Source organism: Aptenodytes patagonicus, chromosome 1 (genome assembly GCF_965638725.1).
Source record: "Aptenodytes patagonicus chromosome 1, bAptPat1.pri.cur, whole genome shotgun sequence".
NCBI classification, from domain to species: Eukaryota; Metazoa; Chordata; class Aves; order Sphenisciformes; family Spheniscidae; genus Aptenodytes; species Aptenodytes patagonicus.
The window spans coordinates 205,441,592-205,469,415 of NC_134949.1; the positions used below are offsets into that span (position 1 = coordinate 205,441,592).

Below are 27,824 nucleotides of genomic sequence, written 5' to 3' on the forward strand. Positions count from 1 at the left end.
AGATGGAAAGTCCCAGGTTTTTTGTCAATCAGGAATATTCCAATTAGTAGCTGAAAGGGCTCTACTGGATACCTTTATGCAGCTGGATGGGCTGGATTTTCACACTGCCTTTTATTTAACACCTTCACTGGAGTTAGAGATTTTGTTTCTCAGTTAAGCTAAGGGTGCAACTAGTGGCTCGATCTGCATTGCATCCACAGAGGAAGGTCTTGGTTGTCCGCCAGTCTACCAGGTTGATGTTTACTGAGCCCTTGAACGTTTCCTCTCTACTCCTTCTCTGTGGGATCTCAACCCGATGCTGATATCCCTGATGTGCCCATCTTCTGAACATCACCACTTGCTTTCTCCTTAACCTTTCTGTGGAATTGGTGCTCTTGGTGGTTTTCAATCAAGATGATAGGGGAAATACAGGGAGTAAAGCTGCTTTTGGAACTGTAGATCTCCACCAAAGGACACGATTGCTTTTACTACAGGATTTTTTCCTTTATTTCTTTCATGATAAAATAAACTAATAAGCCTCTCATCTTTGAATGAATGAAAATGTCACATCTGACACTGTCATCATCCAATTAACTCTGTTTGAAAAATCAGAGCAAAAAGTTTTCCAGAAGAAAGTATCAACTTTTTCAGTTTATAATACTGTTCATGGTTCCGAGCAGTCTCATGAAAAAAAAGTAATTCAAAGGCTGCAAAGGGTTACTACTAAAATGCTTAGGGAAGGCAGAAGAGACTAAGAATTTGCCTTGTACATTGCCAGAGAGCAAACATGGGGGGGAAGCACTACTTAAAATATAGTTCTACTATTCTTAGTTCTGCTTAAAATATATATATCTGGAGATGGGACACCAAATAAGGAAACATGTTATTAATGCTAAAGGACAGTGTTGATGCAAAGGGATCTAAACAAGCCCTGTATAAACTTTGGCTGAAAAGTACTTGTGAAGACCTGCTTTCTAGGGTGAGGAAATTCCAGGACAGCTTTCCAGTAATAGTAGCAGTAGTAGAGCAAGAGAGGTGGGGGGGGGGGGGGGGGAATTGCTTTGGAAGGGGGAGATTAATATTTTTGTAAGGTGACAAATTGACAGTAATTTCATATTGAAAAAAACAGAAAATGTCTGCATTTGGAAGTGGTGCACGAGAAGCCACAGGAGTGAGAGCAGAGCACTTCGCAACTCTTGGAGAAAGCTTTCTAAATGTGTACTTGAAATTACACTTTGCTGCCGATGTGAGTTCAGTGACTGGCAAGATAGCTTCCAGTTGGAAATTCCCATTAGTCTGTCATAAATTTTCAGTTCTAGATAAGCCAATTTGGCATTTTAATATGATATCATCTTTGGTATTCAGTTTTAATGTTTTATCACTTCAGAAGAGTTGGCTTAGCATTATACGCTCTCTCTCCTGTGCATTATATGCCTGAGTAGTACGATGACAAGAGTAAGGTCTCCTGGATTTAGTAGACCCAAGACACATCTCTTCTCTATAACAAATCCCACATGTGAAGGATGTGTATTTCCCTGGTAATTATCTTTTTGCATCAACTCAGATACTTGAGGATGGAATAAACAATGAAATACATATGTATGTTATATCCTATTGTTCAGCCTCTGCTTCAAAATAGTCATGGTCAGCAAGATTCCCAGGAGGTGGTAATCAAAGTTGTGCCAGCCAGTCACCTTTTGGTAGGTATTGTTATTTTGTCTTTCCAAAGGAAGCTATCAGGAGCCATAATTGTTCTTAGCAGTTTTATTTGCTCTTAAAGCAGAATCTGATTATTCCATTTTGAGCCATGTCTAGAATGCTTTTTGGTAACTGTCTTGATATATACCAAATCAGAAAAGCAGTTTTTAGGAATCCTTTCGCTTTAACCACTACTGTAGTGCATAGCCAAGAAAAATGTAGGCTTTTTTTATCCTACAAATCTTTTCAAAATAATAAGAGGAAAACTAATTTCATATAGCTGACTGAGGTTAGGAGCAGTACATACTTGATTAGTTCAGACCACACAAACTCTAGTCTGTCTTCGAGCTGTTTAATTACAGATTCTTTCAGCCTTGTACTTAAAGTTATAGTAGAACTGGAAACCTTATAACTTAATGTGTTACTAAAATTCATCCACATTTTTCATAATACAAGTCAGAGAAGGTGCTTAAGATGAGTATCAGATTACGTGAATAGAGCACAAGCTTATGTTCTATTTCATTAGTCGTACATTCTGTTACATTGGAACTAGGTTTTTTTGGGGGGTGAGTGGTTCTTGTTTTAGGGTTTTTTTGAACAGGATTTCATTTAAGGTGAATAACAAAAGAGGAAATCGGGGACACCTGTGTCTTCCTCATCTTTGTAGTTGAGCTATTGTGGAGTTCACTCTGCTGATTTTGGGGGGATGGAGGTGGTGGGTGTCTAGTATGATTACACAAATCTTGTTGTTTCTAAACCCCATCTTCTAGAACAGAGTTTTTTCAGAAAAGGTCACTCTGTAAGCATAAATAAGCCTTTGACAGATAGCAACCACATGTCATTACTGTGGTTCGTGCAATGTCCTCACTTACTGTATATATGTACAATTGGGTAGAGCAGCTGTGGGTTCAACAGCTAAGCATAGGGTTAGAAGCCAGCACCAGTCTGGAAGTAGACTAGATGTGTTAGTATATTTAGTTCCATACTACATGTGCCTTGCTACCAGTTCATGTCTGTGCTTATGTAGCTCCTGGCTGCCCATGCCTGAGCCTCAATGTTTTGTTCCATAGGAAGCCTCATTACTTAAACCATATAGACTGAGGAAGGTTGGTTATTGTTCTTCTGGGAAGGACTTTTTTTTTTAGAGGTGTTTTTTTTTTTTCCTCAGAGACAAGATTGGCCTGTGCAAGACTCATAATAGTCTGTTTATTTTTTGCACTGCTAGATTGGCCTCACTTTTGGTTTTGGGATCCTCTGCGCTTTCTAGATATGTCAGATAGAGTGGGTAGAGATTGTGTACCTTGTATACTGGGCCTTCTACTATGAAGCTCTACTGAAAACCTGTGTGGTCTTGGGGCTTTTTGTGTTTGCATTAGTTTAATTGCCTCTCTGACCCCTCTTCCTCTGTTGGCCTTTCAAGCTCTGTGGGCTCTTAGCCTCACTGATATCTCTCCACGGGATCTTTGTACCAGGAAGCATCCAGGCTTGCCTGGAACTCCCCCAGCCCTGCTGTCCAGTTATCCAGCAGTTTATCTGGCTTTTATACAGAACTTCTGGTTTTGCATTTTTAATACCTGTAATTCACTTCCTTCTGTTCTGTTAAGCTGTAGATGAGGAGTTTATTAGTTTTAGCTCTTTTCATGATACATACGTTTCAGCATCTGACTGGTTTTTCATTTCTCTCAGAAGCATGGTATTTAGTTGCCCTCTGAGAAAGGGAAGCAATTTATAAATATCCTTCTAGACCAGTTCTTTTATGCAGCACTTCCAGTTATTTGATCGCCTGTGTTAATTTCTTTTATTGTTTCCTTTTATTTTTTTCCCTGTGGGTTACTAAGATTAATTACTTTTCCATACTGCAATTCTTCTATGTATCCTAGGCAGTGTTTCTAAATTTCAGTCTTTATCATGACAGTCAAAATAGAGTATATTTTCAGCCTCAGCAGCCTCCAAATTAACTTTAATCCTACATTAGGAAATTTTTCTGTCTCACCATATCTGTTATATAAAATCCGAAGTGGTGATCCATGAATTAGAACAGCAAGAGGTACCCCAATTTGAACAGAATGCAGCTGCATGACTTTCCGCTATTCTTTGATTTCACTGACTGTGTCTAAACAGACTCTTGGGAGCGCTCTGCAGGGAACCCTGACTGTCCAGGTCAGGAACATGTTGAAATAAGCTATGGCTCCACTCCAGCCCACGCACCAGCATTTCTTCTCCGTTAAAATTAGAATGTAGGAAATGTCACCTGCACATTGTTCCTGTATGGACTTGGAACATGGCCCAGACGCACCGTCAAACTCAATGGTACCCCTGCATCAGCATTCAGATGCATGCACTGATTCTCACTTGGGTTTTTATTTGTAGAGGTCTACCTCTTTCTCTTCAGTCTGAATTTCCAGACCTAATTTTCCTATATGTATACCTCCTTTGGACCTAATGTATTTAAAGGATAATCCATTAAAAGCCCTCACTGATATATCTGCATTACCTCTTTCGAAGAATTGAGGATAGTACTTGCTGTTCTGTGAACTCTTTGGTGGCTTGAGGCTGGCAGGGTCAGTAAGATTTCTAAGAACATGAAAATCTACGATGGTTCAGATCTTCCCCTTATTTCTCTCAAATATTCTGATGTTGACAGTAATATTGCTGGGCTGTCTTATCTCTTGGTCTGGATTCTTTGTGGGTTTGATGAAAAAGATCTACAAGTTCTTACAATGTCTTGAGTCAGAAGGGGATAATGCTCTTAGCTGAAAATAGGGCTATTCTGTTTGGTATTTGGTTTTCCATTTATAACTTAAAAAAAGGTGGAAACATGTTTATCTTCCAATTCCCATACATATGTGAAGTTGTTGCTGTTCTCTGAATGCTATAAGAATTAAGGTGGTCCTGGGGGAATAATGATGACATATGTCATCAGTTGGAGAGGCACTCTGGAGAAAGACCTATCAGAGGGGGAACTTGCTTCTAGATTGCTGAACTGGGAATATTGCAGAAAAGATCCTAGGCAGTCTGGCTTCCCTAGGCAACGGTTCCTTGGGATTTCTCCTACTTTCAGGTACATCAAACTTGCTGAACACATGAACACTTAGTTGATCAGCTTCTGCTGCTGGAATGTGCTAATTTAGAACTTGTTCGAGCCTTTCCATGCAACACTAATAATTGTGTTGTAGACAGGCCTAACCAGGAAGCTTACCAGGGTCAAGCTGACATCTAAGCAAGCGCTGGAGTCTGCCCCAAGTAAGAAAAGGTTAAGAAAACCTGGATTCTGTCAATGGGACTGAACTCAAGAATGATACGTTTTCAACAGCAGAAGCTTTGCCAGGGATTGAGAGCAGTGATGTCTCTGAAGGAGGTTAAAGCAGCTATCTTCTGGACATTTTGTATTTGTTTTAGCCTTGGAGAGCTCCAGGTTCCCTTCCCTTTCGTTTGCTGGTTCCTTTTGTGAGCTCCCCTATGTTACTCTTTCCTGTTTGTCCTCTAAGGAACATTACTATTGTAATAGTAATGACATGATATTACTATCTTACCTTCTTCTGACCTGACAATGAGTCCTCTCATTTGCACTTGACTAACAGTCAGTCAAGTGAAAGGCACTGACTCGTGTTACTAGATTATTTTCCTGGAGTTGATTGATGTCTGCTAATTATTTTAACGTTTTACTTTTTTTTTTGCTTATTTTCAGTGCTTTCTCTTCTGATGACCAGTTATGCTTCATAATTGACTCTGTGTGTGTGTGTGTATATATATAGGTACACCTTTATCTTCTGCTGTTTTGAATTAACTTTGCAGAGAACCACTTCTTTTGTAAGCAGCTATTTTGTTTTGGCTCTCCAGACTTGTTGAGTGTTGAATGTCCAGAACTTGCAGTTTCAGACAGTGTTAGTCCTGGACTATCATACTTAAGCTCTTGGGTTAGTAAATAAGATGCAGCTTTTTTGCTGCTTGGTGATATAGCTTGGATATGATCTTTTCAGGCTTATAGGAAACACCTTGTTCCTATGAGCATGCCCTGGAACTTGGTTGCCAAACGGCACACAGGGTCAGGTTATGTTGTTTAGTTTGCCAATTTGCATTTGGGCTTGATTCCTGTCTTTGGAACTGTGTCAGGTAAAACACAGGATGTCTGGACCTAGAAAGGCACCTAACTCCTGAAAATGCATAATCAATACATGGTGCTGGGATCATTTTCAGAAACTTTATTGGCATGATAATAGCTGTCTTAGACTGTAACTATGTTAGGGCAATTGGATGTGGAAACACCCTGAATCTGTCAAAACAGACATGGCAGCTGACAGGGTGTAGAAATCAATCACTTGATCTCTTTGCTCAAGTGATGTGTGAATTGTGCATTTTAATAAAAGTAGGCTTGAACTCCTGAACTAAGATATGTGACCACATCAAAATCAAAAATACAGCAGGCCACCCTTTCCTAATTACTTTAACAAATGCTTTTGCTAATGAAATGACAGTGGCAATTTTAATCCCCTAAATTTAAGAATTTCTGGCAGTCTACCAAAGGAAAATATAGTAGTAGCAAAAATAATTAAGCATTTCTGTAGCATGCTTTATCATTGGATCTGAAATCATTTAGAGGCAAGCGAATATCTTCATGATCATTGTATCACAATTTCCATTCTGTGGATAAGGAAACAAGATTACAGATGGGGGGAATGGGCAGGGTGAAGTATAGCTAGTAGCATGGCTTTTCAGTAAAGGTTGTGGAGGAGTTGACATACTGCAAGTAACTGTGTTGTGGCCTCTTCCAAATCAGCGTAAAAGCCTAAAGTTTACACTGAAATTTTTCCCTGGGTACATTTTTGAAAGGTTTGGAAAAGGATCACAAAAAGCATGCTTGTCAAAATGGTGGGGGTGGGTGTCTGTCTGTAATGGGAATTGCAAACAGAAACAGAAGTGATTTGGCTTTTTTTCTGCTAGGGCTGTTCTGCTGAGACGCAGGAATTGGACACTGAACCTGACTAAAGTATAAGTGAAGGGGGGTAGTGAGCTTCCTGCGCCAAAAATGAGCATAAAGTAGAAAGGCTAAATACAGGTTAGGAAAATCAAAACAATGTAAATATACACACACGCTGCTATCAGTAACATAGGAGAGCTTAAAAAAAAGAAAAAGCAAAGATTGTTGTGTGAGGAAGCACCACTGTCATGTTAAACTGGGGAAGAATTTGGCTCATTATATTTAATGTCACATCACTCATATAGAGCCCTAAAAATAGTGTTTATAATAAAACCCCTGACACAGCCATGACTAGCATGATTCAGATGGCCCCTTTCCTTTTTTAATTTGTGAACAAAGCTCCTCCTTTGAAGAGAAGTATTTGTTTACAATTGTTTATCAGAGCAGGAAATGGATCAGTTAGATGTAACTTTTTAAGTTAATTGACTGCCACTACTAAAACCACCTGACGTCGTGCTGGTGCCAGCAGTGCCAGATGAGAAATCTCATCATTGTTGCTGTGGGAAAGGCAAGGACATGATGGGAAATGTTATTCTTGGCACTCGAAAGATTAAAAATTTTAAATATTTATAGAGTCTTATCTAAACTACTGATTGGTTATTAGTGCCTTGAATTGAGGCAGGGATGTGTGAATCCCTAGAGCTTTAGGGCTGTATCCCATCTGAATGAATCTGAACCATTAACAGGGAATTGGTGTGCTAAATCTTCCCCTAGCTATATCCTCCTTTCCATACTGCACTGCCTTTATATTTATTTTTTTCTCCTGGATTGTTTCGTTAATGATCTAGAATGTAATAACAGCACAAAAAAAAATTTTAGATTCTTCCCTCTTTGAAATATTTGGCTTCAGAGCTATATTTATATCTTTTCTTTTTCCTGCTGCACAGGCTTGTAATCCTTTTTGCCTGTGCAAAAGCAGAATGACTTCATTAGCGTGGTGCTACCTTGTGCTATACTGAGTTTAGCAATCTTTTCTGCTTCAACAATACTTCCCTGCTGACTTAAGGGTTTTTTGAAAGGGGGGGGAGGGAGATTTAACATAAATATTCTGGTTTATTTTTTCCTGGCAAATTCCTGGCCTGTTTGGAGACTCGAAGCTATTGGATGCATTTGTTGGTGTTGCAAACCCACATTTTTCCTGTCAGTTGCAGAATAGCTCCAGCTTTTGATGACTGTAATGAGATCTTTGATAATGCTTCTGCTGCCTGTAGCAAATGGGCTTATTGTGGGAGCCAGGAGCCCTTTCAAAAAGCCCCAATTTCAGAGCTGAGAGAGAAACAAGAGAGCACAACCTAGAAGTAAAGACTCCTATCTCACCTAATCTTGAGCCTCACAGGAAGGACCCCTTGAGTCTACAAGTAAGGTTGAAACTATTTGGTGTGGCTAATGTTTATCAGCTAGTAAAAAAAAAAAAGTCTTTTCCTCTGGTATTATTTCCATGTCGCTGTCAAGCCTGTGGTAAAACAGTAAAAGAGAGTGAACGAACTTGGGGCATATTTTAAGGGCAGGGCAGGAAAGAAAACTCTCCAGGTCAGTTATCTTAAAAATAAGTCTCAAATTCAATAGGCTTGTGAGCCTAAGGCAAGCTTAATTAAACTTAAAGGAAAGCAAAAATAGGCATTTAAAACGCTGTTTTGGTTCTCATAAACCTGAGTAAGCCAAAATCTGGATTACTCAATTATGTATGGTTGTGGGATTTGTTTTGTGAGCATTTTCCTGCTCAGCCCAGATTCTCAGCATCCTTCTCTTCCTCTGTGTGTGTGTGGCTGTCTCCGAAGGAGGAGAGGAAGGGACTTCAGGTTTTGATTTGGAGGCTCAGAATGTGCTACAAGTTGCCCCTCTTCCTATCAGGCTGTCCCCAGACATGCTGGAAAGTGTGTTTGTAAGGAGGAGGTGATACAATGATACTCTTTGGAGTATTTACCCCAGACTATATCTCTGTGGCTGTGTTCATGTCTGTGCCTTGGAAGAGGGAATAGTTCCCTGGGAGGGACTGCGAAGCTTCGCTTTGCAGTGCAAGTTTAATAGGAAAGCGCAAGCTGGCCACAATGTGTGGTTTTGTGGGCTGAAAGCTTGTCACTTTTGAAGGAGCTGAACCCTAGAGCCTGGCACTCTGGTGTTGGTTTTCCTCTGCTAAAATGTTCTTTAAGGAGCTCTACATAACACATCTGCATTGAGTTATCTTTCTCCTTTTCACTTCTTGATTGAAATGCACATTGCTTTATCATCAGTTTAGTGTACTTTACTTGTCTGTTAAGCAAAACTAAAAGCTTTGAAGAACTCCTGCAATGGATTTAAGTATCACTGAGACCGCTGGCTACCTTGCCTCCTGTGAGAGGAGTTAGTCAAATCCCAGATCTTATGTGCATAGGTACTTAGTTTCTCCCATCTGAGAGTGAGGGAGAAAGGAGTAGTGTGTGATTATGCCACATGGTCACCATTTTGAGACAACGGGGTTATTCACTAGAATGTCTGTTAGGTACCCATGCAGAAGACCTTATGCATGCTCGGTGGGTTGGAAGAAATGCATCAGATGCTTTTTATCAGCACCTTATCAGTCTTTGGAAACCAGCATCCCTGATACTGGCTGGTGACTGTCCCAGAGAACTGTCAACTCTGTTCATCTTCTCAAGTCGGGTTTTCCAGCAGGCTGGGTCTCACTGAGTGTCACCACCTGAAGGATGAACATAAAATTACGAGACTACAAAATTTAATGTGAGAGCAATAGAGGAGTGGGTTCTAGAAGGTAGAGGAAGCAGGGAGGATCTGGGACATGTAAGAGTAAGATGATGGGTAGGGGTCAGTGCAGTGTCAAGGGGATTGGGCCCCTCACTGTTATGTGTCCTCTCAGTCTTGCCCAGTTGATTTCATTTTATGATAGAGAAAAAAATGTTCTCCCTGATGCTCTCAGTATCTCCTTTATCTGCAGCTGATACAATCTAAATAATGCGTATTTGGTCCTAATATAGGTATCTAACCTATTGTCTTGGCTGTGACAATGCCCAGTGGCAGATGATTAGGAAGAGAATAAGAACAGAAGAGGATATAATGGTACTTCTGTGGTGTAGTCTCCCAGCTTTAAGCAGCTCGGGGATTTCAACACCCAGAAACAATACCTTTGTATTTATTAAACCTCAATGGGTTTTTCTTCCAGGAAGCAGTGTAATTTTAAGTTCAAGTGAAGCTTTTCAAGTAATGTGATCGCTCTCTGGTCCACAACAACCTGCAGGAATCCTACACTATATATGTGAAAGCATATTACCTCTAGCTGGTTTTGTACCTGCCACTGACTGTCTGATCTGGTGTCCCCAGTCCTTGTACTGGAAGAAGAAAGGAGCAATTATTCTGTTTACCTGCTTTCTGCCGTTCTTGTCTTTACAGGCCTTTATAGAGTCTTTCTCTTCTTCGTGTTCCTAAAAAGGAAAGTCATTGCATTAGCCATTACTCATATTAAAACCATGCCATACTCTGATTATTTTTGTTGCCTTTCAACCTTTTCTAATTCTCCAGTGCCCTTTTTGGAATGAAGGGAGCATGTAGATGAAGCACAGGTTTTCTTATAGCAGCAAAATGTTTGGGTTTCTTCCATCCCATTCCTAATAAGTCCTAACACCCAATTTGCTTTTTTGGACTGCTGGGTAACAGGATTGCATCCTTAGGCCTTCAGCTGACTATTACTGCTATCACTTTCCCCATGTCTATCGCTTTTCACTTAAACATATTGAATTTTATTTTATTGCACAAAGAGTCCTTTTGCCATTCTTTCTGGTTAGTTTTTATTATTTTATATGCTGTCTGAGGGAGATGGTATCCTCTCAAACTTTTGCGTTGCTATTCACCCCTTTCCTAGATCATCTATGAATATCTTGGCACAAATCGTAGCACAGACATCTGTAGGACTCCCCTGATGATCTCTCTCCATTAAGAACACTGCATTTGTAGTCCTGCTGTTGGTTTTGTGTTATCTAACTGGTTACTCTCCTGTGCAAGGACCTTTTCCACTTATCCTGTGGTACCTTATTTTCTGAAGCTCTGATAAAGGGCTTGATCAAGCTGGACAAAGCAGAATTTGGAAATCTGAATAAACAGAGGTTATCTGGTGAGGAAGTCTGTCTGACTCGGGTAAAGAGATTGTTTGTGCAGCCTGCTGTGCCATGCCCAGACTTCTTATTCTCCTCTGGTGTAAGCACAGCAACGGGGTCATGGGTGCCTCCTTGCAGGCACTCTGTGCCCCTGGCATTCTGCCTCCCAGGGAAATTGTTGGTGGAGCTGGCTTCACCTGCCCTTGGCCAAAAACTGCTGTGTGATGTAGGGAAAGCTGCCTTAATTGCTATGAATGTTGGTTTTCCATACCTACAGTATTAGAAATAAAATTTCCTACTTCGCAGGCATGGTGTAGTGCTCAAATTAGTAAGCAGCTTAGTTCTTGCTGGAGAGCCCTGGATAGAAAGAAACTGGGAAATGCAAAATATTGGAAAATATTTGATTGAGTTCTACTTGAACATCAGTGTGACCCATGCTCCAAAGTTGTTTGTGTTCTTGAAAAATACCACAATCATTAGTAAGTGGCCTGCAGTGTGATTGCTAGTCAGATGTGTATGCAGAGAGGAGGGGGAGGTCCCCACCATTGGCCTAGGTAAACCTCCAGAGTCCCTAAAGGGGGAAAACAATGGTTTAAATGAAAAGATTGCTGGCAAGCTTTTTAAAAACGCCAGTTGTCTCCGATACTCAAAGACTTGAAAGACTTTGGGGTTTGCTTATGATGTCACTGATATGGCTTTGGAAAATCTCAATACTTTTACTGTTTTAACATTAATTCTAAAATTACTGGTTTTCATTTACTGTACCTTGCAGGCTTTAAGCAGAATATCACTATCCACCTTTTTCACTAGCCAGGCAGAAAGTGTTTTAAAACTGTTAATGATGATATGCTGCTGACATGATTTTAAAGAGTAACCGTATGGGAGTGTTTCTTTTAAAACTACACACAACATGGCATTGTAGGATTTTTGCACACAGAAGAAAATAAACCAGGTCAAAATAGGTCAAACTGCAGTCTTCCAGTATGAAGAGCATCTATTTTAAGTGGAAGATGAGAAATGAAATAGTAACTGTTACCCTGAAATGAAAAATGGTGCTGTTTATGTATTTAATTGGTCAGGGTTTGTAATGGGGCTTTGAATTCTGCTGCTGTCGGATCTTGTACTGCTGCTGTCAATCATGGTTTTTCTCTTAAAAGACTTGTGGTAAATTTATTTTGGATAGTTTCTTAACAGGTGTTTCCTCGATGTTACGAATGCTTTAAATGAGAACCGTGCTCCATGTCCGGAGTTCTCAGCTGAAATCACACGGCGGCCTGACATGGGCGCTGGTGTGTTTACTCATCTGCGGCCACGCTGACAGCAGGCGCTGGCGGGTCCCCGCCGCGGCCTGGCCTGGACGCAGAACAGATGTCGGGGATTAGGGGGAAGGATTCGGGGAGGCTTTCAGCCTGCGCGTTCGCGGAAGTAATTCATTGTGGAGACGCAGACAGGGCTGGCTGGACCTGTGCTGAGGAGTCGGCTGAAATGGGTCTCAGTGGGTTTGAGGATCTGAATCAAAAACAAATGTTTTCCTGGTACCTTTTAATTAAAGGGAAAGCATAAATCAATATAATAAAATAAAGTTAGTGCACCAAATGGTATTGTACTTCTACAGTGTTCTTCCCAACAAAGAAGCTGGCAATATGGGTCTCTTAAAAATCGTGCTACCTCGCATGCTGCAGGCGGAAAGGCTGCCTGGTTTGCCTTGCTGGGAAAGGGTGTGGAGGCAGGAGGCAGCTGTGCTGCCTGCCCTGGAACTGGGCATCCAGGAGAGCCTCTTCACCTTGAACTAGCTCTTGTGGTCGTCTTGTCATTTTGTCGATGAGTTATGATTAAGAGAACGTTTCCTGTGGGACTGTCTGTCTTCAGCTGTTAGGTTTGTCTCTGGCTTTTGTGTTTTGCATGTCATACACTCATCTAGGGAAAAATAGGGGTGGCACAAGGTGAACAAGACTGAGCGGTGGAGAAGATCTGCCATGGTGTGAAGTGTCCCCTACAGACATCAGATACTGCACCACATACCCATGAGGCTTGTCAGGCATCTCTGTGGCCCAGGAAGCTAACTTTTGGCTGCAATTCAGTTAGTTATAGATTCAGAGCAGGCATCTGTAGCTGTGATTTGTGATGTGGAAAAGAGAATTTATGTAAATCATTACTATCATCTATTGTGCTATTGTTATGAAGATTTTGGTAAAGGGTGAAAGGAAGAAGGGAGAGACAGGATGCATCTCCAGGTTTTGGCAAGAGGGTGTGGTGGGAATGATTGCAGATGTACCTCGTACATGATAATACAAGGCAAAAGATGTGGTGGTTGCATGAAGAGATCATGTGCTCAAGCAATGAAATAAATTGCTCTGGGAATGAAAACGAAGGAAAGAACCAAGTTTTTAGGGGAAAAAGTACTCATTTGTGGTAAGACTCCATTGATCTGAGTTGAAGTGCAGCCATGCTCAAATAACCCAAAGTCTTTAGGGCCTTCAAGAGAGACAATATGATGCTAAGGAAAACTTTGAGCTAACTGCATTCAGAATGTGCTTTAAGAAATAACCATTGAGTATGGTAGCTGAGTGAAGATAAAATCTCAAGTGAATATGTAGTGATTGAGCTAGTAAGCTGCTCTTTCTGGAGAAATATAACATGGGTAAGTAATGACTGTTATCTGATTCAAGTCAACCATTGCTGTAACAGATTGAAAACAGACAAAGATCTATAAAATTGAGTTTACAGGATGTAGTTTTGCGGAATGCAGAGCCCCCTCTATGGAAGTGATGTACTTTCAGCTGCTGTTGGCTTCGGTAAGAATTCAACCTGCTCATTGATTTATAAGCCTAGACCCCAGTTTGAAAAACTGGAAAAGATCTACTTCTCTGAGCCTTGCAGTTACTAGATCTAATTCATGCTATATGGTTATCAACCATTTTCTGGAATTCTTGAGCTATTAAGGAATCTCCAAGATGTAAGACACGGGGAATAGTGTTGTTCTGGTAAACTTAATGTCAAACCGTATCAGGAAATAAGTTTATAAGCAAAATATCAAAAACCACAGTGCTTTCCATTTGCAGGTCCCAATGCTGTAGCTCACTGCAAGCAGCAAACCACATGCAGAGTTGCAGTACTTTCTGAGAAGCTGCCTGCATGCACAGGTGTCTGCATGCCCCATCTAAATTGCTAGATCAGGGCTCTGGAGAGTAGCAGTCTTGCTAAAGTCAACTTATTTGGCAAATGTGGGGACAAGGTGCAGAATCTAATTTGAACTATCGATGAATGTTTAGCCACTGGTCATTCTGGGTCTTTGTACGTGCTGTAGGACGTGAGTGTTTTGGTCAGCAGCTTCACTCAGAAGGCAAAAGTGTTTAGATGGTCCAGGTGGGTGAATAGATACCTAATTACACTTACCTGAAATATTTAATAGTGTAGCTTAGTTAATGTGGTTTATGTTTTCTTTTTTAATCCCCCTTCTTGAGATGGTCTACAAAAGCACAAAAATGTTTGGCAGAAAGATACACTAAGTGGCAAAACAAATAGAGAAGGAATAAATGCAGACTTCAAAGGTGATATAAAAAAAAAAAGTGAGTAAAACAATCATGTGAGGTGGGGGAAGCGTTATTTGATACTACTATTTAAAAAACAGCTATTTTTCAATATACTATGAAAACAGTTGTTTAAAAAAGTATTTTCAAAACACTCCAGTGAGGTTTACCATATTTTCTGTGTTTTCTCTGAGGTTAGGACACATGCCCAAATTCATACCATGAAACTGTGGTAGAGGTGGAATAAGACCAGGGTTCCTGAAACTGATTTTTCTGCTCTTAGTAGAGCACTTCTTTACTCAGGGATGCTACTTCGCTAATACTGGGGAGAAGGGAGTATCTGGGAACAAATGTTTTGTGTGAGGAAGCCAGTGCTGTTGCAGTAGCACAGCTGGAAAACTTCAAACACACAAAGCCAGGAAATTTGAAAGTTCTGACTCTCTTTGTAGGTGTAACTTGGCAGGTTGTACAAATATCTTATATCTTCACTGGCAAGGAACGGCTTCTGCTAAACATAATTACTCCCTTGGAGTTTTAAATTCAAAGGTGGGTTCTGTAAAATTTAATTTTTTTCCCCTGAAGCTTTCATGATAAAGGCACAGTTATTAAATAAGGACAGCTACTATACAAGAGTGGTTGCTATTAAAACCTGCACAGAAAAAGTTATAGGCACCAAACAAGAGTGCTTACATGCTGAACATGACTTCAAAAGGAGAAACATAATGTAAAGTATAAATTTCTTTTTATATGCAGAGTAGAAGTTAATACTAAAGTGCATGAAACAGTGAACAAGACAAACTGTTTCATTGTCATGTCTATCAAAGTTACTGTTTCAGATTTGCCTGTTCTTTCTATTCATGCCTGTGTTGGTTTGAGGGGGAAGGAAAGAAAAACTGGAAAGATTCTAAAAAAAAAAAAGTCTGTAAGAGTGACTTTGCTTTCATACAGGAAAGCACACTTTCATACAGATTTTACTTCGGCTTAGTGGAGTTACAGCGTCATTGCAGGTCACCACCCATCGGCCGGTAGCCACCCATGGGCCTACTCTTCCACATCCTCAAGTGTGAGTTCATCTTAAACTGCAATAGAAGAAAATTATATTGTGTTGCACAACCATCTGATTGGAGACATCTCAGAAAACTCGAACTATCTTATGATTCAGAGTAGTATCAAGCCTGACTCAGGTGAGGAAAAATAAATCTTGGATGCCATCACCAGTGTCCTCTGCATCAGGTTTTTTTCCAAGGTGTTCATGGTCCACAAGAACATGTGTAAAGGAAGGAATTACTTTTATTCAGTAATTTTAATTTGTGCTGGGGGACATCAGACTAATACAGAGCTACAGACTAATATTTTTAGATAATTTTAGATAAAAAAAAGATATTTTTTTTAACCAGGAAGAATAATTAGCACCTAGTGCCGTTTACCTAAAGATATACTGAGGTATTTAATCCACCTTAAGGAGAGGTTGTTTGGTTAATGAGATCTGTGCTCTCTAATAAAATTTCAGGAATCCACTTATATCCATTTACATGGAGCATGATTTTACTACTAAGTTTTAACCAACAGTCTTCTCCAAATGACTTTGAAGAAACATTAATTTACATTTTTTTGTTGAGCTTAATGTAACCATTAATGAAAAAGGAATGATAGGCTGCATGAAATTGCATCAGAGTTTACACTGCCAGTGAACCATAAAATCAAATTAAAACACCATCTGATTAATTTTCTTAATTCTCTGCTATCAGAGTAATAATGGAGAGTAACATGGGCAGGCTCCTTGTTTAATTGGTAGTGTTGTATACTAATTAAGTAATGATACACAGTAATTTTTTCTCAGGCAAGGCTACATATGTAAAATATGTTTTTAGTTAACACAACACAGCTTATTAACACCCTTTGGGACACATTTGGCCAATGATATCTTCATTTGTGTATCAAATATTAATTTCTGTAAATTACATTAAGAAATAGAATAAAAATAGGTTGCTAACTTGCTGTATTCCTCCATTATGGAAAAATAGTTCCTAACAAGAAAATTAAAGGGAGTAGCAGATCTGAGGATTTCACTGTGCTCCTATGGTGTTACAGCTCTAGCTAGTTTCTCCAAAATCATGGCAGTGTATGTGAAGTTGGGGTTGGGTTTCCCCCCCACGCCCTTGAAGATAATAATTTTTAGTTTTGTAGCTTTGTATTGCCAATTCCTGGAATTTTCTGATCATGAAAGAACTTCAAGCAAGTGATTTGTCTTTTTTGAGTTGCCATAATATTTTTCTGGGTTTTCTGTACTTTAGTTTGTATTTTCATGCTTTCTTTTAACCATCGTAACTAGCAACTTCTTTAACAAAAAGCTTCTTGCTTGAGACCTATATCTCAAAATATCTTGGGCTTTACTAGGAATGCCAAATATATGCCTTGGTGATACCATTTTCCTTTTTGCTCAAAGTACCACTCCTGTCCTCCCTCCTTACATTTATATCCAGGTATTACATTAAAATTACCAATAAGCTTGATAACTATGGCGTGGAAGCTAGACAGTGGATAGGTTTCTTGCTGTAGACTTCCGTATGGTTTTAAGCATGACTGGTGAAATTAAGAAAAGGGGTAAAATATCTGAGTTGAGGTATCTGATTTTTTTCTTTCCTCCTTTTACCACTCTCAAGGGGATATGGATGTATGAGTGGAGACTGGGAGAGGGAGGAAATAGGTTTGAGACTGGACCAATATGTCATTGTGTTACATCCAGCCAGCCAGTGAGGTCATTGTTTTCATCTGAGCCATTTTAGAATCAAAACTCTTACATTATGGAAAACATTGCACATCTTTATTTCAGACATGGAAATATCCAGGCAACCTTTCAATGATAGAACTCTGCTGATTTCATTTGAGGTACTCCTGACTCCCAGTGGTGTAAGCAGGAGGGGAAATCAAATTCTTTTGCCTCATTTTTTAACACTTTGCCACTAACCCAAAGGGGTTATTCTTTAGGCACATTTCCAGCCAAGACGCTTGTTGAAGAGGGAGCTGGTAAATCTGTTGATCACACCTGTCAGCCCTGAATCTAGTAAAATCTGTCCAGCCTGGAGCTGGCTACAGTTATATTGGGGGAAAAAGTTCTTAAGCACCGACTCATGTTGAGGCTAGATTATGTGCACAGGGAAAACCCTTGAGACTGCATTCTTGGATATTGATTATATTTCATACTTGGGCTCCAGTAGGCTCAGTCTCTGTGTAGTATGATTTAATTGAGGGACTTGGGCAATCTGCCCAGCTCTGCAATTGATTTGTGTGACCATGAGCAAATCCTGCCATCTCTCTGCACTTGGGTTTTAATGTATATGATCTTTAAGGTGGGTTTGGTATTTGTAGCACTTTAAGGATCTTGTATAATACAGTAATTATAACAGATTTTGTGTATTTTGTACAATATAACAGCATGGGTTGGGGATGCTGATCATTCCACATAAGCTAATAGAAATAGTTAAGAGGTTTTGTCTGAATCTAACAAATGCTGTTTTATCATTTAAAGTGGGAGAAAGCCATTGCTAGTTGATGCCTTCAGAATAATTTATGAAAAATGGATTGCTGTATGACACCATATCTTCCAGTTGTTGCACGGCATGTGCTTACAGCGTTAGTATGTAGCAAGTCCTATGTCTCCTTAAGATCTATGCAGCCACTTGGTTGATAAGGATTTAATATTTTTGCCCCTTCAAGATTAAACTTCCAGGTCTTTTTAAACAAGAAAACTACCCAGTGCTGGCACTGAAACATTCAGTCTTAAGAGGACCCAGAACACGCAGAGAGTGCACAGTGCAGTTCTCTAAAGGAAAACAGGGCTGGGTAATGGTCTGCAAACTGCATAAATGCATCAGGTACTTGCAGGAGAGTTTGCACAGTGATGCTGTTCATAATCTGTGATAATTTTCTCATGCATGGAATCTGTTCCTCTTCCTACTGAAGTTAGGCTTCAAATTTACTCATGAAAAGCATTAAAAAAAAAAACAAACCCAACCCCAAACTAACTGCAGCAAAATGTCTAAGCTGTAACATCATTAAAAATGCAACAGATCCAAGATTCGCGTAGAGTGTGTTTAACTTTCTACCGAAAATATTTTCGACCTTTAAAGCAGTTTCTGAATCGGCCCTATTGCTACAGAGCAAATGAAAGGCAAGCTTTCCCAGGAATCTAGGAGTTTCCAGTGTAAAGTAGGAGCATTGCTGTGATGTGTCCCAGTGTTAGTGCCTGAGCTTCTCGTGGAGAATAATATATTTGTCCATACACCATGCCATCAAGTGAGGCACTGGGACTTCAAGATAAATGGAGTGGGATTGTTTGTCCAAGCTAGCAGCACCCTTTCATCGGTGGGAAAATGGCTGAGACCTGAGACCTGTTGGGTCCTTATCCATGCCTTGTGGAGAGAGCCATGATCAGGATCCAGGCACACTTCCAGTAATAATTTTTGTCGCACTGTAAATACAAAGCCAGCTGTTTCCATTGTGATCTTATGCTTTTGCTGTCTGTTTTTTATCAGAGTTAGGATGCATGAGTATATGAGGAAATGAATAATAAAAAGCTTTTATTATTCAAAATATGAATTTAAATTTTGTCTCACTTTTCTTGAATGATCTAAGATGATTGAGACTCTTGTTTGGTTTGTCTGAATCCTTTACTGGTCCCCCAGTTGTTGTCTAACCATGCTGTGATAAGAACACCAAGACAGCCTGGATATCTGAATTCCCTTCCCTGGGCACTTCTGGCCTTGGTGTTCTCCTTGGAAGTTGTTGTTGAAAATAGTGGCACCACCTATTGGTGGAAAAGGAAAACTATGGATGATGTTTGTTTGCATACTAAGAATGAATAGTAAAATGGAGAAAAGCTTGAAATGAATTCCATATTGCAATTCAAGACTTTTTTTAAACAACCTAGTCCCTGTTTGATATGCTTGTGTAGAGCATGTCCTTGATTTAAAACAAACAAACAAAAAACCAAACCAAACAAACCCAAACAAAATAAAAAAAACCTAGTTATTCTGACTGTCCAGGACTATCGCTTTTTTTGCTGTGTTCAAAAGAAAAAAAAAAGTACCCACCCTTACAAAACCAGTTTACAAGAGGTTAAAGGTATTGGGACCTAAATTGTTTGCTCCTCAGTTGAAATAGCTGGAGCTAAGCTTTTTCTTTCTTTTCTTGTTCCCATTCTTTCATTTTAACAAATGTTATCACTCCTCTAAAATGAGCTATTTTACTGTGGCAGCCGCGTCAGTGCTTGGAAGACAGTCTACTGATGGCAGCAGTTTAAGCTGTAATGCCTTCAGCAGGAGGACTTGCATTAGTCTCAAGTGTTTTTGGCATGCCATGTGATGAATGGTTTCTGGTAGTTGGCTTTGGATGTGCTAGTCACTAATGTTTACGTTGGTAGACAGAATAAAAATTACTTAGTTGCTTATTGTGGGGCCTGTGTGATGACAGAGCTGGTCAAATTTTGAATTTGTTTAAAAAACCAAAGAATTTCTCCTTCTGCTCCCTGTGACCCTCTAAAAAAGAAAAAAAAGTTTAGTAGCTCTGCTCTTCTTATCTGGGGGAGATAACTGATAGGTGAAGGGTGTTATTCGTTGGGACTAGGTATGGAAATGCCTTGTTTCACTGAAGATGTGTTGCACTACTGTCTTTACTGCTGTCATGAATAGCTGAACAACTGGAATGGAGCACAGCAACAGCTGTGAAGCCTGAGGAAGGCTTTGTTGCAATATAAAGGTGTTCTTACTATAGCTTCTGTTCATAACCCAGCCCTCTATCCCACAAGTTGGAGAGTATCCTAAAGATGCTGTCTATGGATGTGCCCAGAATGTGTTAGGTGGTTTCCAGTGAATCCTCTGCTGAGGAGATCCCGTCCTGTGAGCAGATGGTGTAACCCTGCCGGAGAGAAGGAAGAGTTCAGAGCTGTGCATGTAAGACAAACCAGTTCACTGTCATGCAGCATAGCAGTCATAACTCCAAGAGGAAACTAGAGGTGACCAGGGAAGAAACCTTTCAGATGAGCTCAGGAAAGGTGTAAAATCTTGGAGGGTTGTGTGGAAAAAGGCTTGCCAGTAGTAAAGTAGTCTGACAGGGTTCAGATGAGATGAATAGTTCTAGTATTACAGTGCAGTTTGTGGACAGAATAATACTTGAGTAAAATGCATAATTGCAGGCAAAAAGTATTTGGCTTGAGGTTTTTTGGTGTCGAGTTTAACATGTGAGATGTCCAAATTCATAGCCATTGATTGAGTTGCCAACATTTATAACAACAGTTATAGCATTTAAACTTCTACTGAATGCATGCTCGGATTGTTCTGCGCATTGAAAGTGTGTTGAGTTGCTTTCAGCTAGAAAAGCAAAAGGTGGAACGTAAAATACTTGAAGCCAAAATAGTAGAAAATGCATATAGAATACTATGGCCCTTTTTAGCCTTTATTAGCACAGGCAATGGAAGGATGGTCAGTGGAAACGCTGATGTGATTAGACTGCTCGCGCTTGCAGGGTCACACCCAATGAAAAGCAAAGCATGAAGATAAATCTCATTATGTTTTGCCACTGTGTTACTACAGTTCAGCTCTTTGGCTAACAATAAAGTTAAGATTTCCCTCTTATTCCTGTACATCCTTTTCCTTAAATAAGCATAGATCAAAACTGCCCGTATGCTTCTGGCATCCTCATGTGAAAGGAGGCATGAGGGCTCACAAATAACTGAGTGCTGCTTCTGGGACTGGAATGTTTTTGCTTACTGTCTGTGTGGGTGGCAAAGTGTCCGTAAATGTTTTAGTACAGTCTAGGTCCCTCGTGGTTTCAGTACAAGATTTACCACTGATCTGTCAGTCCAGCAATGGCATGTAGGATTTAACATTCAAAAGTGAAAAATGCTTTTGGAAATACTCACTACTTGGCAATCCAAGGGCAAGTTGCTGCTAAATATGACTGAGTTGTGAGGTGGACAACTTTAAACAGAGATCAGCACTGGGAGAAGGTGCTGGGTGCTACCAGTAGACATCCTGTCAGTGTGATGTGATGGCTTTTCTCAGTTGTAAAGCTTTGCTGCAGTGAGTGGTGGAAGTTCCTCCTGTTGTGATCAATCATGTTTGTCTTACAAAGGGTATAATTACAAATTTTTGTCTTCTCACAATGTATTTCAAAGGCTAGTAGATGTTTTGTTTTGTTCCATGTTCTGTAGCTCAACTTTCTTTGTCTGTAAAATGCCCTGACACTTCAGCATTGTGGGCTGCTGCTCTCTTGTGTGTTAAAACAGTGAGGCACAGCTGAGCCAGCCAAGCCTGTGTTACAGTGGTGAGACAGCTGCTTTCGTTTGGTGTCCGTGGGTATAGGCCTCCCTGCCTTTGGCAACATCGCACACGAACATCGGTAGATAAGTGTGTGTGTTGTATGCGGCATACAAAATATTGAGAAGTAAAGGTTTTGGGGAAGGGATATGGCAGTGTCCATAACTGGCAAGGGAGCAAAATGTGGATAGCCACTGGAAATACTGTTGACACCCTTCAGCCCCTGTTTTAGTTGCGTGCTGCACATGAGTCATTACAGAAAAAAAAAATCTTTTCTGTTTCTAATGTACTAGAGAACTTAAATGATTCTTATGGGGAACTGTGTGTGTGTGCGCATGCAAGAGGTGGTGAGGTAGTCTCAAGTAGCAAACCCGGGCCTTAGTCACCATTGATTTATCTGTAAAAGATTCTAATGACCTAAAATAGCATTTCTGTAAATAGTGCTATATTTCAACTTCGTTCCATAACTATGTGTGTATGCTGTGACTTGCAGGGTTTCCAGATATCTTCCTTCTCAAATCCTACCGAGCTTTTTCTTCAAGCATTACAACAACAAGAAAAACACAAATATAAACTTTGAGGTCTTTGTTTAAAAAAAAAAAAAAGCGCCATTTGCTGGACAGGAGTTAATCTTCCCCACCCTGGGTTTCAGGCAGCAGTAGTTTGAACAGGAAGTGCTGTATTTAAGTGGAATATGACTGAAACATTTTAGTGAGAAATGTATTTTTTTGTTTGCTGCTCAGAGATCTAGAACAGTGGGTAGAAAGAGAGTAAACAAAGGGCACAAAAGATAGTCAAAAGTGCAAGCTAAATATACTTACGGTGCACTTCTCCATGAGTGAAAATGTGTCTGCCTGGATCCACAAACTAATATCAGTGGAGGATTTGGTCAAAACACCCGATTTTTTGAAAATTTCTAAGGAATTTGAGATCATAAGGAATGGTCACAATGCGAAGTGTCATTGCTATTTGTTAATTATAGGCCTAACTTCTGTTAAGAGTTGATGAGGCTTCCCCCCACCACCAAATTTCAACATCACCCAGATCATGGATGCAGTACCTGTTTGATGCCATCACTCTACCTTTTCCTTGTAAACAACCACTTAACATGTAATGGCTTGAAAATACTCATGATTTATTTGTTTGTTTTCTTCACAGGCTGGAATGGTGTTAAGATGTGGATACTTCTGGTTTGGCTTGTTTCTCGTGCCCACTGCGTGCCTTGTTAAAGACGTGGCATGGACAGCGTAAGTCCCAAACCAGTCCTCTCGGTGTTATAGGAACTGTTCTGTATGCACATGTTGTCCAGTCCAGTATTGTTCTGTAAAGAACTACGAAGCCTTTCAGTGAATGCAAAATGGTGATATATGTTTGGAAGACCTCTGAGCAAAGTGAAGTGGGAGTCATTTCTCACCTGCCAATGCAACCAGCAATGTGAAAGAATGAATAGTTAGTCATGAATCTGAAGGAGTAAGCCTTGTCTGAGTAATGATGGTGTGTTGTCTTATGATTATTTGGGTTGTCTATCCTCTAGTTAAAGGCAAATTTAAATCAGACATCATCCTATTCCTAAAAAGGAGCAAATAAGTTGTTCAATTTGACTAAGTGTAGGTAGAAAGTAAAAATGTGGCACTCCAATCCATACCCAGTAAGCTCCCAGTTCTTTGTCAGCTGCTCTTTAGGTTCTCCTTCAACAGTGGGTCTTCCAAGACTTAACTGAGAGAACAGCAGTACTCTGCACTCTGTGGTTGAAGTGAAGTCTTACTCCTTCCCTGCCCAGAGAGGAGGAACAACCCTTGTGAAATACAAGCCTGTGTAATCCCCTTTTCTCAAAACTCTGGGGTTTCAAAGCATTGCAGAAGGCAAGCAATTTCAAGAACTTTGACTTAAATAGAAGCAACTTATCTTCTCTACCACTGCAATTTGAAATGCAGATGTACCATTTTCATTTAGAATTTCTGGTGTTTTGTTCAGCTTGCTTTTAAGTGTCTTAAGCACCAAAGCTTTCATCCTTTCCCTTGGAAAGCTGCGTTACAACCAAAGTTTTATTACATGGATATGTAATAACCTTGTGCAAGGCCTAGAGCATTCCAACTCTGGGGCAAAAAGGCACATCCTAGCTGGAGTGAAGAGGAAATATAGGTTAGCTTGTCACAAAGGCTCGAAGTGAAAGCATCGTAACACGTAACACTTTGCTCCAGGAGTGAGCTGTCCGTCAGCCAAGGAAGATTTTTAGAATCATACAATTATTCAGGTTGGAAAAGACCTTTAAGATCATTGAGTCCAACTGTAAACCTAACACTACCAAGTCCACCAATCTTCTTTTCAGTATTTTCTGCGTTTCTCTGTAAAGAGCAGAAAGTTTCCCAAACACAAGCACATTTCAAACACCAGCATAAAAGGATAAATCAGATCATACGCATATATCCGAAAATCTTGTTTTCTTCCTATGGAGTTGATAGCACAGCTAAATTAAACTGGTAGTAGGCAAATCTGCCAATCAGTAAGTACTTCTTAAATGTTTTCCTATTTTCTTCCTCAGCGTAATCTTCACGTGCTACACTGCTAAAATTAAAACTAGGTATCATAATGTAAATTTTTTGTTCAGGCCAAACTATGATTTAATGGTCTAGCACACTAGAGGGTTTTTTGTTACACTCATTAAACTTCTCCAATTAAAAATTACTTTAAAATTCTAAAGCTGGGGCCAAAATGTTTAAATTTAGATACTTAGCTGTGTCTATGACCTGCTTTTTAAAGCTCTGAAAAAAATCTTAGAATTCATTTAGCATAACAGGCCCTGCTCCTGTGTCAGGCATTATTTAAAATTACCTGCTTAGAAGTCAGTGAGCTGAACTGTTGGCAGCATCAGGGATTAAATACATATTTAGGTGTCCAAGATTACACTTTAGTATTTTGAAATGTTTTCATGATAGTTGAGTGTCCTGAAGTTGTCCTCTGTTCTTACCAGTTCTTGGCAAAAATGACTCAAGAATTGTAAAACAGGCCAGACCAAGGCAGGCTCATCCTCAGCTATTACTCGTTTAAAACACTGTTACTGACTCAACCTGTTCTTCAGTATTTCTTAGAGAAATCTCAGCAACATAATCCTTTCAGTGGTTCAGGCCAAGAATGTACGGAGATTGTGAAGCTCTCAAGACAAACGTGTATGATTGATATACTGGATATTTTCCCAACAGATTTTAAACAGGAGGGTCCTACCAACTTTAAGGAAAAAAATCTGTTCTCCGAGCAGGACTGCTTTTTTTTTTTTAACCCATCACTGAAAAATTAACACCATTAACATTTTAACTAGGATAAATGAAATGACACAGCTATCAGCACTGCCATATGGAAGGAGTAAAGGTCTGTTTCCTTTCCAAGAGGCTTGCCATTCAAAACTTGAGCCCAAGGCCTCTGGAAATCAGCCGGCAGATTTCCACAGCAGTGGTTACACCACATTGCTGTCTGTAATTCAGCAGAATCTGGTTTTGGTCACAAAATTCCAGCAGCTCTGACTTCTCATGGTCATGGAATTTATCCCTTTCAGTTTCTTTTGGACATGAAGCATATGTCCGCAGAAAGAGCATCCATGTGACCCAAAAGGTACATACCTAATTTCAGTACAAAATACTGCCAGAAAACCATAAATACAGTACAGAGTTTTTGTGTGGAAGAAGGTTAAAAGGGATAGGAAAGTGTGTTTCAATCCCATACAAATCTTTGTTTCTAAACTGCTGTGCTGCATCCACTATCAAAACATGTAATGCTGGAAGCAAGAGCTAGTTTTACATGTTCCCTTTGTTACACAGGCTACAGTTGTCAACACACCTCTTATCTCCCATGTTCTCTGCAGCTCCAGGCTTTTTTATTTACATTTTTTTTTCTTTAAGTGAATCAAGGAAATGTGGATAACTCTTTAAAAAGAGAAGGAAGTTCATTATTAATACTTGGCTGCAATACCACATTGTTAACTTTGGTCCACTACCCTGAATTCAGTGGCTTGGTTTTGATTTGGTTTTTGCCTTATTAAAGTCCCAGTTGTGCTACCATTGAAATGAACAGAGCTTTATAAAGTGAGTGCTTCCTCGCAGTTGGCACATGTCACTTGAATACATGTCACTGGTGCTAGGAAGTCTCAAAATAGCTGAGCTATAAAGCTATGTGGGAATCATAAAAACACAGAGTGTATTCCAGCAAAATTAGGCAAGAGGGCAAGAATTTATTAATAATTGGTGTCTCAATACTTAGTGTTACAGTGAAAAATTTCCTGAGCCTTCCAATCATTACCAAAATCTTCATGTACTTTTTTTACCACGGAGGGAGAAGCATGTTGTACTTGCCAGTTCTCCAGTGTAAATAAGAGAGAAGGTATGAGGAGCTCTTCCCATCCTTGCACACGCTGGCAGTCCCTGGAGCACAAGACTCCTAAAATGGTCTTGAGGATAATGAGCCAGAGTAGAGGTGTCGTCATGTTTGAGAACAATTTACGAATGTAACCATGCTTCTCCCTGGCAGATTCTGGCCTCCCGAACCCCCTAAATATCCTCCTAGGGCAGTGAAGTGAAGCTATGCCCTTCCCTGGCTTGGAAGGGGAGGGGCCACCCAAAATACAAAGATAACCCTTTGCCTGTTCTTATGGTCCATGATCTTAATATCCCAGTGTGTGAGGGAAAGGTGAGTTTGTCTTTATGTAACGTATCAAATTTCAGCTGAACAGTAACATGAAACACAAGATCTCATAATCTGTTGAGGACTTATTGTGCATCTAGGGCTGCCTGTAAAGTACAAGGTAAAAGCTAAGACTTCTGCCTGTATTTTTGTGTATCAAAAGTTAATAATGTGCTGTTGTGAAAAAGTCATGAAGCACCCAGTCCTGTTGCCAGCAGTCCATGGAATATTTGCAGTTGACTTTGATAGGAGCAAGCCCAGACTCTGAGGCAATTGTAATACCATATTTTAGTATTTGTTTTTGGAGAACCACGTGGATAGGTTAACTCAGGCCCTTTTTATAAATACTTAATTAGTGACTCTTTCATGGATGCTCTTGCTTCCAAGTGAAGGAGTGACTCAATGCATAACAATTACCTGTGGGTTTATTGTTGCTTTATGGATACCCAGCCACAGCAGAGCCTATGTATTTCATCACTTCACACTACTTACAAAATACTTCAGTACCCCCAACTTCAGGACAACAGTATTTTTTCCGTATTGTGAAATATCAGTGCAATGCCTGCTTGTGCTGTGCTGCACTAATTGGACTTCGTTGCTCAGGCTCCATTCTGTTAAATTTTGAATTCAGTATTCACTCTAAGGGAAAAGAAAAACATCTCTCATCTCTTATGGTGTATGGCAAGATAAACATGGAAACTTGGGAGAGATTGAATAACTTGAAGATTTCTGTGTTCTTGTCTGTGGGAAAACTGGTTATAAAGGATCTTAAAAGTTCCAAACATGCTCAATCTTCAAGTTTGCAATAGTAGGTACAGCCTCTTTAAAAGGTAAGAGATGAGTTCAAGGTCAAAATTTCATTGTATTTACTCAAATTAAAAGTGTGATAGTGAAGTCATCTGTAAGATTATAAGAATTAATAGCTCAAAGCTTTCTCATTTTAATCGCTATAGTTTCTCTTCCTCAAAGAGGAGACCAGTCTAATCATTAGCCTAACTAGTTATAGGAACTTGAATCTAATTAATTTCTGTGCAGCTATTGGTAATCTCACAGTCTTGAAACATTATGCGTTTTAAAAATATCCTTGCTACTGATTTCTTCTGTCACAGTATGTTGGTGTTCCCTTGCAAATCATACACCTTTGGTGGTTGGTTTTAATAGGGTGCTTGTCAAAGTACATCCTGGTACTCTTTACCTCCAGATTTTGCTATGCTTCATCTTTTGCTGTTCTCTTTTTTTTCCTCTTAAATGCAGATGTGTTTTGAAAAGTAGTTTTCATTTTAGCTTCTTATTTTGAGACATTTGGAGCCTAATTCAGCAACACAAAGACCAGAAGACTTGGATAACCTAGTATTAATATCAAGGTGCTGTCATCTAAAATAGTATCAGCAAAGATTCTGTGGTCTTTGTTTCTTATTCCCCATGGAAGGAGTAATAAGAATCATACTTCTCAAAAATAAATGCATCTTCATTATCTTTTAATTACATATACACCAGTTATTATTTTTCTGCTAGAGGGAGTTTGACATTGTTTTACATCATTGGTTAAAGATTATAGCATCTGCATGTA

The 27,824-nt window shown here is 39.7% G+C and overlaps 1 protein-coding gene across 5 annotated transcripts in view; it reads left to right on the top strand.

The window, feature by feature from the left end:
* The window catches only part of ATP8A2 (ATPase phospholipid transporting 8A2), a 339,748-nt gene that overhangs the window by 282,038 nt on the left and 29,886 nt on the right, over positions 1 to 27,824 (top strand). For all 5 annotated transcript variants that reach the window (XM_076328069.1, XM_076328066.1, XM_076328067.1 and 2 more), the window contains one exon: positions 22,742 to 22,830. In XM_076328069.1, coding sequence (XP_076184184.1) covers positions 22,742 to 22,830 — 89 coding nt within the window. The remainder of the gene's footprint in view (positions 1 to 22,741; positions 22,831 to 27,824) is intronic.